Source organism: Strix uralensis, chromosome 2 (assembly GCF_047716275.1).
Source record: "Strix uralensis isolate ZFMK-TIS-50842 chromosome 2, bStrUra1, whole genome shotgun sequence".
Taxonomy (NCBI): Eukaryota; Metazoa; Chordata; class Aves; order Strigiformes; family Strigidae; genus Strix; species Strix uralensis.
The window spans coordinates 130,423,087-130,438,902 of record NC_133973.1 but is presented as its reverse complement, the minus strand read 5'-3'; the positions used below and the strand labels follow the sequence as shown (position 1 = coordinate 130,438,902).

The 15,816-nt window shown below is 46.1% G+C and overlaps 1 protein-coding gene across 4 annotated transcripts in view; it reads right to left on the bottom strand.

Moving 5' to 3' along the window:
- The window catches only part of ME3 (malic enzyme 3), a 129,137-nt gene that overhangs the window by 699 nt on the left and 112,622 nt on the right, over positions 1–15,816 (bottom strand). For all 4 annotated transcript variants that reach the window (XM_074860310.1, XM_074860312.1, XM_074860313.1 and 1 more), the window contains exons 8-13: positions 4,774–4,871; positions 3,457–3,570; positions 2,678–2,783; positions 1,961–2,103; positions 944–1,117; positions 412–510 (exon numbers count right to left, since the gene is read on the bottom strand). In XM_074860310.1, coding sequence (XP_074716411.1) covers positions 412–510; positions 944–1,117; positions 1,961–2,103; positions 2,678–2,783; positions 3,457–3,570; positions 4,774–4,871 — 734 coding nt within the window. The remainder of the gene's footprint in view (positions 1–411; positions 511–943; positions 1,118–1,960; positions 2,104–2,677; positions 2,784–3,456; positions 3,571–4,773; positions 4,872–15,816) is intronic.

The following is a 15,816-nucleotide window of genomic DNA, read 5'->3' as shown; positions in this document are numbered from 1 at the left end:
CACAGTTAAGACAACAAGCTCAGATCTGGAATAGTATTTAGGTACTTAGGCCCCTATCAAATACAGGAGAGGTTCCAAAATAGCAATTTGGAACCTAAAATCTTTCAGTAACTTGTGTCATGTTTGAATTTGAACCTCAACCTGATTTTTTGAAGTGCTGAGCACTCACAGCTCCCAGCAATAAAGCAGAGCTTTGTGGGCTGTGAGACACCCAGAATCAGAAGGTATTTTTCACATTTAGGCTTTAATGATGGGACAAATCAAAGCAGCGATTCTGGCTGGAAGGATTCCTGAGAATCATTGCTTTCAGCTGCAGAATAAGTTGAATTAGAAAACAAAGCAAAAAATGATGCCAGGGCAATTCCTGCCCCCCCTACCACGGAAAGTAGAAATGAAAGTGGAAATACTCACTTTCACAGCAATTTTGAGAGACACCTCTCTGATGCTGTCCAAGGGGGGATAGAGTCTTCCTTCTGCAAGATTCTGCTCTGTCACCTCAGCAGCAATAGACTAGAAAGAGAAAAGTAGTTTACAGAGATGGTCTCAAGCACATACCACATTCACTAGCATTACATGAAATGTGGCTGAAACCTCAGCAGCAGCAGAGCTGGGACTAATTCTCAGTGGGGACTGCTGAACTACTCGAAATATGTGTGTGTATACATTTCATTACAGACTTAAAAGTGGAGCCAGAATGGCAGAAGTGCTGTACCAGGGCAGCAGTTGTGGAGAATGAGAACCCTGTTATGGTTCCTGCACCTCTGTAGGTGCAATGGAAGCGTGAGCTTTCCCTGACACTGCAAAAGGCTGCAGCTTTTTTGCCGAGGCTGTGCCATTTTCACTCAACACATTGCCCCAGGTCAGGTTCTTGAAAACACCTGAAGTAGGTGCATGTGCCGCTTATCATCTTTTTAAAAATATTAGTTAAATGCCGGTTGGAAACCTCTGCGGTGATGAGGAAGATATCGTCAGAGATATGCCGGACTCCGCAGGCAATGACTCCCAGTGCCACTCCTGGGAAGACGTAGGCGTTGTTTCCTTGGCCAGGGAAGAAGGTCTGTCCATTGGGCAGGGTTACTTTTGAGAATGGACTCCCACTTGCAAATATTCCCCGGCCCTGATCAAAGAGAGAGACAGAGGCATCCAAATTCAGAACAGAAGTCTTACATTTCTGCTGCTCACAACGATCTGTGCTCAGGGGACTCTGGTGACCAAGTGGATAAATCTCCAGCCAGTCAGCGAGAGGCATCTCCACCAGAGCCATCTCCAGGTGACACTTCTGGAGGGCCTGGTCCCTGGAGCCATGAACAGGGACATGGACAGGGCCACCGAGCAGTCTCTCCTCCTCTATTAACCATCTATGGAGTGTGAAGAGAGACTCATGTGGGATGAAGGCTGTGTGATTGCTGTAGCCAGCAGCAGCTGGTGGGGAGGGCAAAGGGGAGAGTGAAGCAAGGCCTCCTCTCTCACACCAAGACAATCCACATGACGATAACTTTTCAGTGACATTGGGTCCAAGTTGGGTGATGAAACCATTACATAAACAACTAGGTTGGCAAAACACAGGGGGCAGTAACCTGGGAGGATGGACATCTCAGACAGCTATGGGTGAAGGAGGCAAGTGCTTTCTTTAGAGGATCACAAAGTAATTCATGCTGGTAGGGACCCAAACTCTTGCTCACAGCATGGTCAGCTACGAAATCAGACTGGGTTGCTCAGGGTTTTATCCAGTCTGGTCTTGAAAACTTGCAGGGACAGAGACCGCATGAGCAATCTGGGCCTCTGTTCTACCTCCTGACTCTCCTCACAGTGTTTCTTTATGATCAGCTTGAACCTCTCTTATTTCAACTCATGCCCATACTCCCTTGTCCACCCACCATGCACCACTGTGGCTTCCTTGGTACAGTCATAGCCACAGTGTACCCGGAGCACCCAGCTGCCCTACGCTGAGCTCCAGTACCTCGGTGAGGCGGTAGCACTGCTCTGCTGTGCACTCTGCTTTACTTGTGGGGTTGCTCAGGGCAAACACGATGGGCCTCTCATTGAAGGCTGCCATGTCCTTCAAAATCTTCTCAGTGAAAGCTCCTGCAATGGCTGCGACACCTAAAACAACAACAGCAGAGTGAGATGGTGCTTTCCGACTGTCTGACTTCAGTGCATTGGGCTGACCCCTCTTGAATGCCTCCACTGGTAAATAAACTGTGGGAGGAAACAGGCTCCATCTCTGGAGATGCATGTCAGAATGTTTCTTTCTTGTATTATGGTGAGATTAAAAGCTTGTCTCAAAATAAAGCCCCCTGCTCCTCTGGGCAGAGCAGGGATCAGTGTTTAGGCCAGTCTGACTGCAGCACTATGCCTCCCAAAGGCTCAGCACTTTGCCTCCCATAGACCTGCCCAAGCTACCTATTGTCATCCTCGTTCTGCCCAGCCTGTCAGGGCCATGTTTGCTGCCGAGAGCCCCAGATCCTGCCTCCCCCAGCACCTCCTACAGCTCCAGAAGAGAGGAAGCCTGTGCCCCACAAAGGGGAAAGAATGTGGAGAACTGAACTGAAAAAATGGGGGTATAAAAAGCTTATTTTGTTTTGACTAGGAGAACAAAAGGAGGCCCTGGAAGAAAGGCAGAAACTCTCCTTAAGAACTGAATTGATGTGAAAAGGTCGTGCTAAGGGAACTCCACCTATAATTGCTGTAGGCTTCACTTTCTGCACAACCTCTTCCAGTGTGTTCACACTGGGGTGGTCCTGGGCAAACATTTCTTTCTCATGGTTCAGGTGGCTCCTGCCCTGTGAGGAAAAAGGAGGAATCAAACTTTGGTCTGTTGGCAAAAGGTGGAGACACAACGCAGTAACTCATCAGTTCATTTAATCTCTTGGCCCTCTACCTAAACCAGATTCCACAGAGCAGGACTGCAGCATCAGCCAGTCAGGCATTGAGCTGTTGGTGTAATGTCACATGGGGCTGGTCTCTGCTCCTCTCACCCTCCAAAATACATTGACTGTGTGGAGGAAGGATCTGGCTGCCAGAGCAGAGAAGCTGTACCCACAGCACAAGTCTCCTCAAGTCTGAAGAGGGACAAGGGCAGAGGCCCTGAGGACCCAGGGAGTGCAGAGTAGAGCTGGACCAAGCGGGATCATCAAGCAGGGCACAGTGTTGCTGTTGTACTACTCCATATGACACACAAGACTTCCAGCACTGCTTGAGACCACAGCCAGCAGTGTATCCTCTTTAGAGGCCCAGCCCAAAGCATTGTCTTTAGGGCAGCCAGTGCTGCTGGTACACTGTTGTTACCATGAGACTTAGTCCTCTGAAAGCAGGAACAGCTATACTGACACCAGTAAAACTGCAGGCCTTACTCCAGGGCTGAGCAGGGGTCTAAGATATCTGCCTGCTCTGGCCTCTCTCTGGCTTGCAGGAAGGTGGCATGAGAGTGGAGCTCAGCTCTGGAGACAAATTTACCTTCACAATCAGTCCCTTGGAGTCTACCATCCAAATTTTTTTGATGGCATCCTCTCGTGAAATTCCTTCCTTTTCCATGGCCATGAGGATGAGATGAGCTATGCCCATTGCAGCCTGGAATACAGTATATAAACATTTCATTGGGGTACCATCATCTTTTGGGGGGTGGGAAGATTTTAAATGAGTTGGATCATCCCTCAGCACTGCAGAAAGCAGGGAGGCTTCCTGCTCCATAGCTGTACAGCACCATGGCATGGGAATGATTTTAGCATTGTAGGTGCTGCCATAAAAAAAAAAAAAAAAACCAATCATCCAGCAGGGCAGGATGTGAGGCTGGAGCAGTAGAGGTGATATCTTGACAGGTAGAGGCTGTGTCCATCATTTAAAACACTGCTGCAGGGGAGGAAAAGGGGCAGACACTGAGCAAACGTTGGTGACGATGCCAGTACAGAGGAACTCAAAGCAAAGTGGGATTGCTGCATCTGAGGTGCAGCCAGAAGGAAAGTCCTCTTCGCCCATTCCTGCCTGAGAAGGCAGCCCTGGACATGCTGTGTGTGTTAGTGGTCCTACAGCTGTACCTGGCCCTCCTGCCCAGACGGGGACTAACAAGGCAGGAGGGTCTTTGTGCCACAGAGACAGTGACCAGTACAGACATGTTTGCCAGGAGGGGTGGAGAGAGAACAATCTTTGTTTCACAAAAGCGTAGACAAACAGTGAGTAACAGACCTTCCCAAAGTCCCACAGGTGGGCAAGAGCTGAGCCAGGACCTGGATCAATGCCTTTAGTCCACAGTCCAGGCATCAGAGACTTTTTCTTCCCCCTCTCTTTGAGCAAGGCACCATACAGACTACCTGACTTCTGCCATGGGGACAATATGACTGACTCCAAAAAGTGAGGTTCTGTTCTTACAGTTCTTTGGGTCTGAGTCCTTTTGACTCTGTTGCTAAGGAGGCTCTGGTTTACCCTAAATACCAACCCTGAGGACTCAAACCGGACTCATTAATGTTCATGCAGCACCCTGCCTCATAAGGGACTTCCCTCAAGGTATTTAAAGCCCCACTGAGATATGGGTGGCCTTGTAGCATCCAGGAAGTTTGCCCAGGACTCATGGGCCAAAAGGTCACTGAAAGATTGTTGGCAACTTCTACGCAGCAGCAAGATCCACCTGTGAGGCCCACTCCTGCCCAGTGACAAGGAACCTGCTTCTGTGCTTTGTTCTCATGAAGCCAAGCCTTGCAGGAAGTTTCATGGTTTACTTTTATCTCTCTAAATTTGAACTTAGATCATATTTAGGAACAAACTCAAGAACATTCCTACCTCTCCAGCTCCTTGGAAAACAAACTTATGGTCAGAGAGCTTGTTCTTTGTGATCCTTAAGGCTGCAAAGATGCCAGCGACTGCAACAGACGCAGTGCCTGGAAAGAGAGAAACACCATGAGATGGACATCCTGGCAAATGGATTGTCTACCCTACTGATAAGCTGTTAGAAACCTTGTGGTAGGAACCATTCTCTTAGATCCTATCACTAAAGGATCAGAGTGCCTTCCCTATTCTGAAATATTAATTCTCAGAAGACCCCTGCAAGGCAGGAGAACACCAATTTCCCTCTATGTAGAGTCAAAGGAACACTGAATCCTAGAATGCCAGAAAAAGTTAATACCTAACTCCCCAGGGTTTAAGATGCATGTGACTTGTCTAAGCTCACATAAGACATCTGTAGCAGAATGGTGGTCTGAACTTACACACCCTTGTCACAAAATCCTCCGTGATGACAAAATTACCACCCTCTTCTCATTTACCTTCACAGCCCAGCACCTTCTCTTTTTTTAACTTCCCTGATTGAGAACATGAGCTGATCCCAGATTAGTGAGAAAGATTCCAGTACATGGAGAGCAGAGTCCTGCTGTTACAGCCACTGTGATATGTACAGCTTCCCATCCATCAAGGGAGGCAGATGTCTAGACTGAATAAACCTTCACCCCCACATCAATCACACATAGGATTCATCTAATGTCCTGTCCCAAGTGAAGGAACATGGTGGGAAGAAATCCAGTAAGGCACAGACTAATGAGGATTCAGGCACTGGTGGTATCTCATGTCACCTGGGCAAGCTGGACACAAGTGTTACAGGTGAGCTAGGAATGAAGGAGGCAGTTTTATCACAGAATATCTCAAGTTGGAAGGGACCCATAAGGATCATTGTGTCCATTAGATTTATTCCTCAGCATTTTAAAGGATACCAGTTCGGATGTGCCCCAGCTCTGATGCTGTCCCCAGCTCTAAAGCTGGTCTCTCCATTCTCATCTTCAGAAGCTTTGTGAGAAATCACAGAGGCCACAAGTACCAAGTCTTGTGTGAGCGGTCACAGGTAGGATGGACAACAAACCCTTTTAGGCTTATAAACCCGATTTCACCCAATTTCTAGCATTTCCTATTTTCCTGCCCATTTAATCAGTCAGTGCTTCAGGGTTTCAATCAGCCAGTGCTTCAGTGAGACCCCCTGCAAGGTCCTTAGGGCCTGGGGTGCTGACAGGTATCGGCCACCAGCCCAGCAGCTCATGAGCAAAGGTGGCTTTGAGCAGTGAAACCAGCAGATGGTGCTGCCTCATCTGTCAAGGACCGAGAAAATAAATCCAGTTTTACCTGCTCCTTTTCTTTAGTGCAAAAGCCATAGTTAAACTAGAGATCTACTGGTATATTATGGCACTGGGGAATGATTTACTCTCTCATTATTTCCATGCAAGCAGAAAACCTAGTGGGAGCACAGTTACTCTGGCAGAGAAGTAACTTTTATTGACATGGTTTATTTTGCTTAGAGAACCTATATAATCTACTCTGACAAAGAAAATCTTTGCTGCCCAGAGCAGAGGTGTTTAGCCGTACCATTAGCTCACCAACATTCTGCATTTATAACTCAGATGAGTTTAGTTCTCCAAAAATTAATAATTAGTGCCACTTAAGAGTGATTTTCATTTAGCAGGGGTGACAGTGGACACGTTCCTGCAGCAAACATTAGCACTGTGGTGTCCATACACAGGCACACTGGTACAGAATGGCAGCAGCATCATTTCTTACTCATGAGAGCATCACAAGAACAAGTCTTAAGCACAAAATGGACTAGACTAATGGTTGTCGGCTTCGTAAACTTCTTTCTTGCAATGAATCACTTGAGACACTTGCTTCAGCACCAAGGATGAATTCCCTTCATTAGCTCAGAAAAGAGTTTGTGGCATTTTATTTCCAGACCCAGACCATCTGAGTTCAGTGAATTTCAAAGGGAGTTAGTGGGGACAGAAGGAGGCACTGAGTGGTCTGCTGCTTCAGTATTAGCATGTCAACTCAGACAACTGAAGGATGTATATGAAGGATTTCCTCTTGCTTCTCCTGCACTAAATCTATGCCTTTTAAAGCTGTATTCAGAGTAATGTATTTACCTGGCAAAATGCCATGCCATCAGACTAGAAAATTCCAAGGAATTTAAAGGAAAAACAGATAATTGCCTAGTTTTTAGATTTTGCTTTTCATGGGTGTCACATAGCTAGCCCATGCTCATTCTCTGTGTTCCGGTAAGCCCATGATCAGCAGGACTGCTTGGCTTGCTGCTGTGCCAGATGCTAAGGATGGGACTCCTCTAAACAAGCATGTATGATCCTGCTCATGCTAAAGCAGACACCTGAAGTGGGTCAAATGAAATGCACCCTAAAAGTGTCACTACCACCACAGTTTTTTAAGAGAGACGAGATAACTGGAATACATGTAGACACTTCTATTGCAGACATCTAAACTGTGGAGGAAGGGATCCCACCCTGGCAGTTTGAACTGTAAAGAAGTGGGGAGAGACCAGGGTCCCACAGTTGTCAGTGACACCAAGCTTGTGACATGCAGTAGAATACGAACACTTACGCATACACTCACGCTCACACGCTATCTCCCAGGCTTACCATGCACAGAAGTCCCCAAATCCCCATGTAGGTGGGAGTAGGGAACTGATCAGAGGGAAAGATCCAGAAGTAGAACAGTTACACTGTGACAGTGTAAGTGTAAGGTCACAGCATTAGCAACAATAGATGTCTGGAAAGTATTTAAAAGAAAGAAAGATCTTGTTTCTCTTGGTCCTGACCCAGGCAAAATTGCTTTATACCCTATGACTGTCAAGAAGTCTGATGGCACAAATGCTGGTATCTGCAAACCCATTTAAATGAAAAATGCTTGTGGGACATTCAGCAGAGGGACTCATGGTCTTTTTAAAGATGTTACTAGCAGGAATTTGAGAAGTGGGGCATACAGAAGGAAAGGGTGCAGAGATTCAGTCTGCAGAGCAGCGTGCATTTTGCAGAGCAGAGCCCTGTGGGACTGGGTGTGCCGTTACTCATCCCCCTGCACTTGCACTGCAGCTCTGACTAACAGCAGGACTCTGTTCAGCTCTGCCATTCCTAATCCTCCTCCTCTCTTTCCAATGTGTTTCTAATCCCTCCACATCTCCCAAACTGCACCTCACCCCCATTACTCAAGTAACAAAGTTACTGTACCTTGGCCTCAGTTTAGTATTTTTCTTTGATAATTACAATTTCTGAGCATGGAACAATAGAGCATTTCTATGGAGGAGAGTTCACAGCTGGTTCTTGTAAGGAATTGGCTAATCATTGTGCTCCAGTTCTGAAAAGACCACAAAATGAGATGGGGGGCGTAACTCCTCACCATGAGTTGTGACAAGAAAAAAACAACTACCCTTCAACATGTTGGTCTATCTGTTTTCCAAAGAGGCTGAATGCTTCTATTGCAGATAACTACTTCCTTAAGTAATCAGCAAGAGCCAGTTTGGCTGGTCTGTATCTGAGCTGAAATATGGAGGGGCACAGAGAGAAGAAAGGAAAATGCTCGCAAATCATCCCATCTGTCCAAGACTCAACTGAATGCTCAACAGAATATCACAAAATAGCAAGCAGACCTCAGGGGACTCTCTGGGGAGTCCAGAGCAGCAGGACCAGAGAAAAAAAGAGGCATTTAAAACTAAGGTACACTCAGGAAAATGGCCATGTCATAAGAATTAATCTCTGACACTCAGGCACATTCAGAATATTGTAAAACATTAAGGAAAATCCCTCTGAGGTTGATGTTCCCCTTGCACTAGTGTAAGAACAAGCCCCAGTAGATGTCAGTGGAGATACACTGGAGCAAAACCCAGGGGAAAGAGCTGTTCCACAGCTGCAAGACACTGCACAGATGGAAAAGGCTGCAGTCCAGAGGTGCCCATGCCTGGGGACATTATCCTTCCTTCAGAGTGGGGAGAGCAGACAGAGGAGGAGTGAGCAGCTTTGAAATGGAGTTACGGGCAGTGCTGGCACGAGTGTAACAGGGGAAGTGCTGCCTAGTGCCAATGTCAAGGCTGTATTGCCTGTGACAGCACCCGGTGGCTAAGTAGGGGACATGGGAGGAAGCGGGGACCCTGCAGATGCTTGGAGGAAGGAATCCCCCCTTGCTGAGGGGTGGCACTGCCCTGCCACCTGGTCTGGGCGCTGGCTGAGCGGAGCAGAGCATCACCACCATGCCAAATCCTTCTGATAGCAGCAGCGATGGGAGCACACAGCCACGCCGCTGCCTGTTTCTTCACACAACACCCGTGTGGGTGATTCCCCCTTCTCCACAGCACACTGGTGGAAGAGATGGCCAAATTCAGCCTGATCTTTTATTTTTTACCCTTGCCCCGCCTGCTTACACTTTGCCTCGTCAAAACCATGCCAAGATGAGGGCCCAGGGAACAGCAAACACCCGTTTAACAGCTCCAGCTAAGGGCAGCCAAGAAAATATATCTAAATTTATGGATGCAGAGGAAGCATAGGGCTTTTCCAAATCCTGGTTCACATTAAGTCCCTGCAGCAGTTCTGCCTGTTACTGGAAAGCAGAGTGGAGCTTGTCCAGATCCACTCCAAATACATAATCAAAAGTCAAACACCACAAAGCTGAAGCAAAGAGCTGCCGAAGTGTTTGCAGCTCAAGGTCTTTACCTCCATGGCTGCGGGCTAGTGTTAGCCTTCCCCCCAAAGGGCCTCTATAAGACATTAAGAAAATAAACCAAGAAATGGTGTGGAGCAAGTCAACAAGAACAGAAGTAAAACGCAAAGCATCGATGCTCAGGGAAGGAACTTGCTTTCTCCACAAACAGATTTAGGGACACTGGTGACCCAGAAGAGGCAGTGGTATGGTGAAGAGCTGTCTGACAATGGAAATGCAGAGCTCATCTTAAAGTAAATGCCTGATGTAGGTCATCTCTAGGTACCTGATTTTTATTCTGCGACTGTAAAGTGCTTGGACTGTACAGTGCAGCGCCTTAAAAAGATGTTGCAGCGCTGGCGTGCCGCACTGCCCTCCCTGCTGCGAGCGCAGAGTGCCAGCCAACACACAGCACACGGGCTGTGCCCAGGGGCAGACCGAACCCCCTCCTCCGCGCAGGCAGAGGCTACCAGGCAGCTGCCAGCACTTCGCAAGAAATCATCCCCATCCCCATTGCAGCAGTGGAGACCCCGTAGATGCTGTTTTATACCAACAAGCTAAAACAGGTCAGAGCACAGCCCTGTTCTCCTGTATATTTTGTCTCCTTACCCTGGACTTAAAGATCACAGACAGCTTAACACAGAGCAGCAACACAGAGGTGACCATATGCTGTTCTTTGCTGCAGAGGTGGAGTCTGCAATGGCATCCAGTGATCAAGAAAAGCAGGAGAGGAAAGGGGAACAAATACTACAGTCCCCAAAATGACAGAAGATACGGGCCAGATCTTTAGAGCCCTGTATCGCTAAGCCCAAGACACAGGCCTGTTTACACCCAGGAGTCCATACTGTTCTGACCTGGCTGTTTTAGCAGTCAATGTGTGATTTACACACAAGTCTAGGAGCTGGCCCTTAAATAGTTAATGTAGTAGCATCAGGGGAAAATGCAGGAGCCTCTTCTGCTGCAGGGCACAGCACATCTGAGAGGGCCTGGTAATGGTGAACCCCTACACGACTGAGAACATCTCCACATCTATCTTCAGGCCGGGTAAATCCCCACAGGGAAAGCGTGCTGCTCAGGAGCTGCCTGGCAGGACATAGCCTGCTTTGTTCTGCAGCAGGGTATCGTCCAGCGCTCCCTTCCTATTGTGCTTCCCCCCCTCCTTAATTTCCTGTGATAATTACTGATGCGTTTTCCACACCAGCTGAAACAACAAAATAAGATACTGTACCATTTTAATCTGCTGAAATTAGTCAATACTGAGCCAAAAACTTGCTTCGCCTGCTTCACACAGCACATGGAAATGAACCTGCAAAATAGGCCGTGTTTGCACATGATTGATTTCTAACTTGCCCAAATGTTTGAAGCTGCTCAGATTTGCGGCGCTGGAGTCAGCCTGTTCCCAACCTCAGCAGAGGTGTGGGAGCAGTGTTCCTCCAGGCTGAGACACTGCTTCCTGAAGTGTGATGGAAAGGTTATGGAAAGGTTATCTGCTTGGTTAATGAGAAAAGGTGGTTGGTGGGTCAAGAGGTATTTTGAGGCTCATCAGCAGTCACACATACAACAACAAAGGGGAATCATTGCTCTAATGACTGGGAAAACTCAGAGAGGTTCTGCCAAAGTGATGACCCAGTGCATTGTCTGTAGACTACTTCAGTTGTGGTGGGACTATGGGAATATAAAAGGCTAAGTGTTTTTAATGTGGCTAGTGATTTGGGGTTTCCCATCTTGAAGTGCCTTGAAGAAGTCTCATTGGCACAGTGTAGGTGTTCAGGATTTTAGAAATCCTGACTGTTTACAGTATCGCAGACTGCATATGGATATATCTGAAACACTCAGACTGGTGGTTCTTTGAGAAGATATCAATCTTATAGTTCTATCAGGTCTAGTTTTAAAAGACTGCTGAAGATGCCCAGAGCCAGGAGACAGTAGGTTTTATGCTTCTGTGCACTATTCTTTCTGCCCTGCTCATATGTGTGCAAGGCTTTTGAATGACATGATCAGATACAGTTAAGTAACATGTTAGAGATTTCTTAATTTTTCTGCAACTCTGACTAAACTTGCAGAACAACTTCTGCTCTTCAGTACTGAGTAAGCAACCTGTGTCTGAAGAATTCATGTTTGATATGTGAATATGGAGGGTAACACACTGATCAACCAGGAGAATTAACTTTTCATAGAAAAAATAAGGTTGAAAGAGATGTCTAGGGGTCATCTAGTCCTCTATCTGCTTAAAGCAGGGCTACCTTCAAAATTAGATTAGACTGCTTAGGGCCTTCTTGAAGGATAAAAGTCCCAAAGATTTTCTGCATAACTTGTCCTAGTGTTCAACCACTCTCACAGTGAATAATGTTTCTGTTATGACTGATCAGATAACTGAACCATGATACTGAAGGATCTCTGTTGCAGCATAAAGATTCTTGCTCAGCAAGACGAGTCAACCAATTCCAATCACAGGTCGATATGTTTGATCCCACTTTGCTTAGCCCAGGCACAAACTCCTGCTGATTCTTTGGTTACTCAGTGGACATCTTTGAAGGCTGCGTTGGAATTAGATAGGCTCTTTACCACACGGACAGTGAGGCACGTGCCACACAGAGCCTTAGTCCCATGCTGAGAGCCTTAGGTATGCAAATTTACAGGGTTTCTATCGACTCCTGCCTATTTAGCAGGGATTATTCAGCAGACAAAGTCCATGAGACCTGATGAGATGCGTCTAAGGATGATGAGGTACATAGCCAATAGCATTACAAAGTCATTCTTTGAAAGGTTTTGGTAACTGGGGAGATTCCTAATTCCTGAAAAAAGACAAATGTCACACCCATCTTCAGAAGGGCCAGAAGAAGGATCCAGGGAATTTTAGCTCAGTCAGCCTAACCTCAGTACCTGGGGATTACAAAACAAATCTTCTAGAAGGTACATCCAGGAACATGAAGGTGACTGAGAACAGTATGGATCTCCCAAGGCAAATCATGCCTGACCAACTCAGTTGCCTTCTATGATGAGACAACTGGCTATGTGGACAAGGAGAGGGCAGAAGGTGTTGCTTTCCTTGACCTGCATAAGGCCTTTAAATAATCTCCCAAAGCATCCTTGTAGACAAACTGGAGAGATACAGCCTGAACAAGTGGACTATCAAGTGGGTGAAAAAGTGGCTGGGCTGCTAGGTTCACAGGCTTCTGGTCAGTGGTACAAAGAAGCTGATACTATTTAAGTTCTATTAACAACCTGGATGATAAGACAGAGTGCACCCCCAGCAAGTTCATGGATGATTACAAATTGGGGACAGTCATTGATACACTGGTGGGTATGACTGTCATTTACAGCGATGTCAGCTGGCTGGAGAAGTGGGCTCAGAAAAACCTCATGAAGGTCACCAAAGGCAAATAAAAAGTCCTGCAGCTTTACAGAAGAAGACTTGGGGGTAATGGTGGACAACAAGTTGAAGACCCTTGTGGCACAGAAGGCCAACAGCCTGCTAGACTGTGTCAACAGAAGTCTACGCAGCAGGTCAAGGAAAGTGATCATTTCTTTGTATTTCAGCACTTTTGAGGTCACCTCTAGACTAGCATCTCCAGTTCAGGGCTCTCAGCACAAGTAATATATTGACAAACTGGAGCAAGTTCAGAGGAAGGCCATAAATATGATCAGGGTGTACAAAGAGGACTGAGGGACCTGGGTTTGAATAGGCTGGAGAAGACTAAGAGGGCATCTAATTTCTGTCCACAACGACTTACTGACTGTTTGTAAAGAAGCCGGATTCTTCTCAGAGGTGCACAGCAAAAGGATGACGGACAATGAACGCAAGTTGCATCTAGGGAAATTCCAATTAGATATAAGGGGAAAAAATGCACAAGGAAGATGAGAAAACTTTGGAACAGGTAGCACAAAGAGATTGTGAATATCCATCCTTGCAGATATTGAAAATTATTTGGCTGGACAAGGCTCTGAGAAACCTGATCTAATGTCAAAGTTGGATTTAAGTTTGAAATCCCCTTTTATTTGAGTGAGGGCTGGGTGATGCCCAGAGGTCCCTTCCAAACTAACCTCTTCAAATGATTTAATATATTTTCTTGTATGAAGCAGGAAGCCACAGATGCCTGTCTCAGAGATTCACAAGACTTGACACCTTTGTAAGACTACTTTCTGTTTATCACTGTGCACAATTAAGTGGAGCAAAGTTACAGCAGGAAGAGAAAGAGCAGGGTCTAAAGCTTCCTCCGATTTCTTATGCGCTTCTCCGCCTGCCCTAGTACTTTACTGGGAAAAAGGAAGAAGTGACAATCAATTTTCTCCTGTAGAGCTGAAATTGAAGCTGTTGCCCCTTGCATGAACCCAGACAGAGCTGGGAAAAGACTGATGTCATCACCGCCATAGAGGAAGGAGAAGCACTCCCTTAATGGGGAGCTCCCACGCGTGGGCACTGCGAGCCAGCTCCTGCTAGCTCCCATCAGAGTGAGAGCAATCACCTCGTCCGGTTTGTGGTACCTGGCAGGCATCCCACTCAGCATCAGCAGGCTGGCTCAAACTGGAAGGGGTCTGAGTCACTTTACTTCTGTGGGGTTAGGATGGCTTTGGCAATACAGTAATTTGTGTGACAAAAAAAAAGTAGGTGTTAGTGTTTTAAACTGCTTGCTGTTTGTGTAGGCCCTGGGGCAGCAAGAGGGAGGCCTAAGGGAGATTAAGTGAAGCAATTTATACTTTCTTCCCACATCTCATCTGTGTGTGTGTGTGTGTTGGCACATTGCATTCAGAGTCCCACTAACCAATGGGCAATGAGTTTAAATTAGCATAGCTCAGGCCTGATCTAACTGGCACTGTTTGTGCCTAAAATGTGTTTTTAAATCAAATTACTTAAAACAATGCCAACTCAGAAGCTGGGATAATTCAGGCTTCAGGAGGTCTGTTCTTGCCTGACTTGAGTAAAATGAATCAGGCCTGCTTAAACAAGGATTTGTATAATTCTCATTAATAATTTAAAACACAATTTGCATTGAACTCTCACACTTTTTAAAAGTAGGCAAGTCATGAAATACCAGCACATTAGAAAAGAGAGAGCCTGAGGCAAAACCAAAGAACAGGAGAGTGTAAGTGAGATAATGACACTTCCTACCTTTCTCATATCATCTGGGGATACAGAGGGGTATATTAGGGTGGGTAAACCAGACTACTCATCCCAGCTGCAACTCCATTAATCTCTGACATGACTCTAAGACAGAGTTAACTGATCAGATCCAAGTTACATCAGCTTCCCAAAGGTCCCCAAAACTCATTCCTGACTATGACCATGGCTTGGAACCCCTTTCTCTTTCTGATAGCTACATGAAAAAAATTGAGAATATAAGGGAGTTTAGTAAGAGGTAAAAATCCTATTGTTTTAACAGGTGGGACTCTTGGGAAAATTTCAGGGGACTCGATGTCTCCCATGCACTGTGACAGACATCTAACCGGAGAGAAGGAGACAAGGTTCATTTTATGGCAATGCCATTTAACAGCATCCTCCTAGATGTGGCTTGCCTCTCTGAGGGAGTAATTCCCAGGAACTGTCTGAGGCATGTGGCTATCACCTGTGGCCAAAAAGACACTATAAAATAGTCTCCTGCTTCCCACTCAGAATTTTTGGTTTTGCTTTAATATCCTCTTTCTCTTCTCTCTATCTAAGAAACCATTCCAATTCACCAAGAAACATTTCCAATTCATTCTAGTTCCCTCAAGAAAACCTACATCCACGCCCACAGATCTGCAACATTGCCTGGTCTCTTTTCCTTTCAGCTGCTGAGTCCCCTTCCACTTGCAGAGAAAGCAACTAATCCAAAATAAATCTTCACATCATTGGTTTTTTATTATGGGCTTCATCTGTCCATCTCCAGAAAAGTTTGAGTTCTTGGTTCCTCCATTCAAGACTCCAATTCAAAAATGTATCTCCTTTTTCTGTGCCTCTCTCTCCACTGAAAGCTTTTGTGGGTGGCAAGAACACCTAATAAGTCTTCTTGTACAGGAGAACCTATCTCACCTTTTCTGAAATGCCTTAAGCTCCTCTGCTTCCAAATTCTCTTCCTGAAAGTGTCTTTGAGCAGGACTAGCATCCCGTCACACCACCTATATTCCCAAAGCCAGGGGCTTGCTCCCTCTTGTGCCATGACAGATATGAACAAGCCATTACACTCACTGGCTAAATATTGCTAGATGGGTAGCAGATGCAGAAATAGTGCTAGAAAGTCTACTCACAAAAGAACAAGCATTGTGTGAAAAATGACACTGGCATTTCTTTCAGTCTCTTTCAAGTACAAGTGAGGATAAGCCCAACTAACTGCAAATAAATCAACAAACTTTGGAAATTTCTGCATGTTGCAAGCAGGACTAGACAAAAGA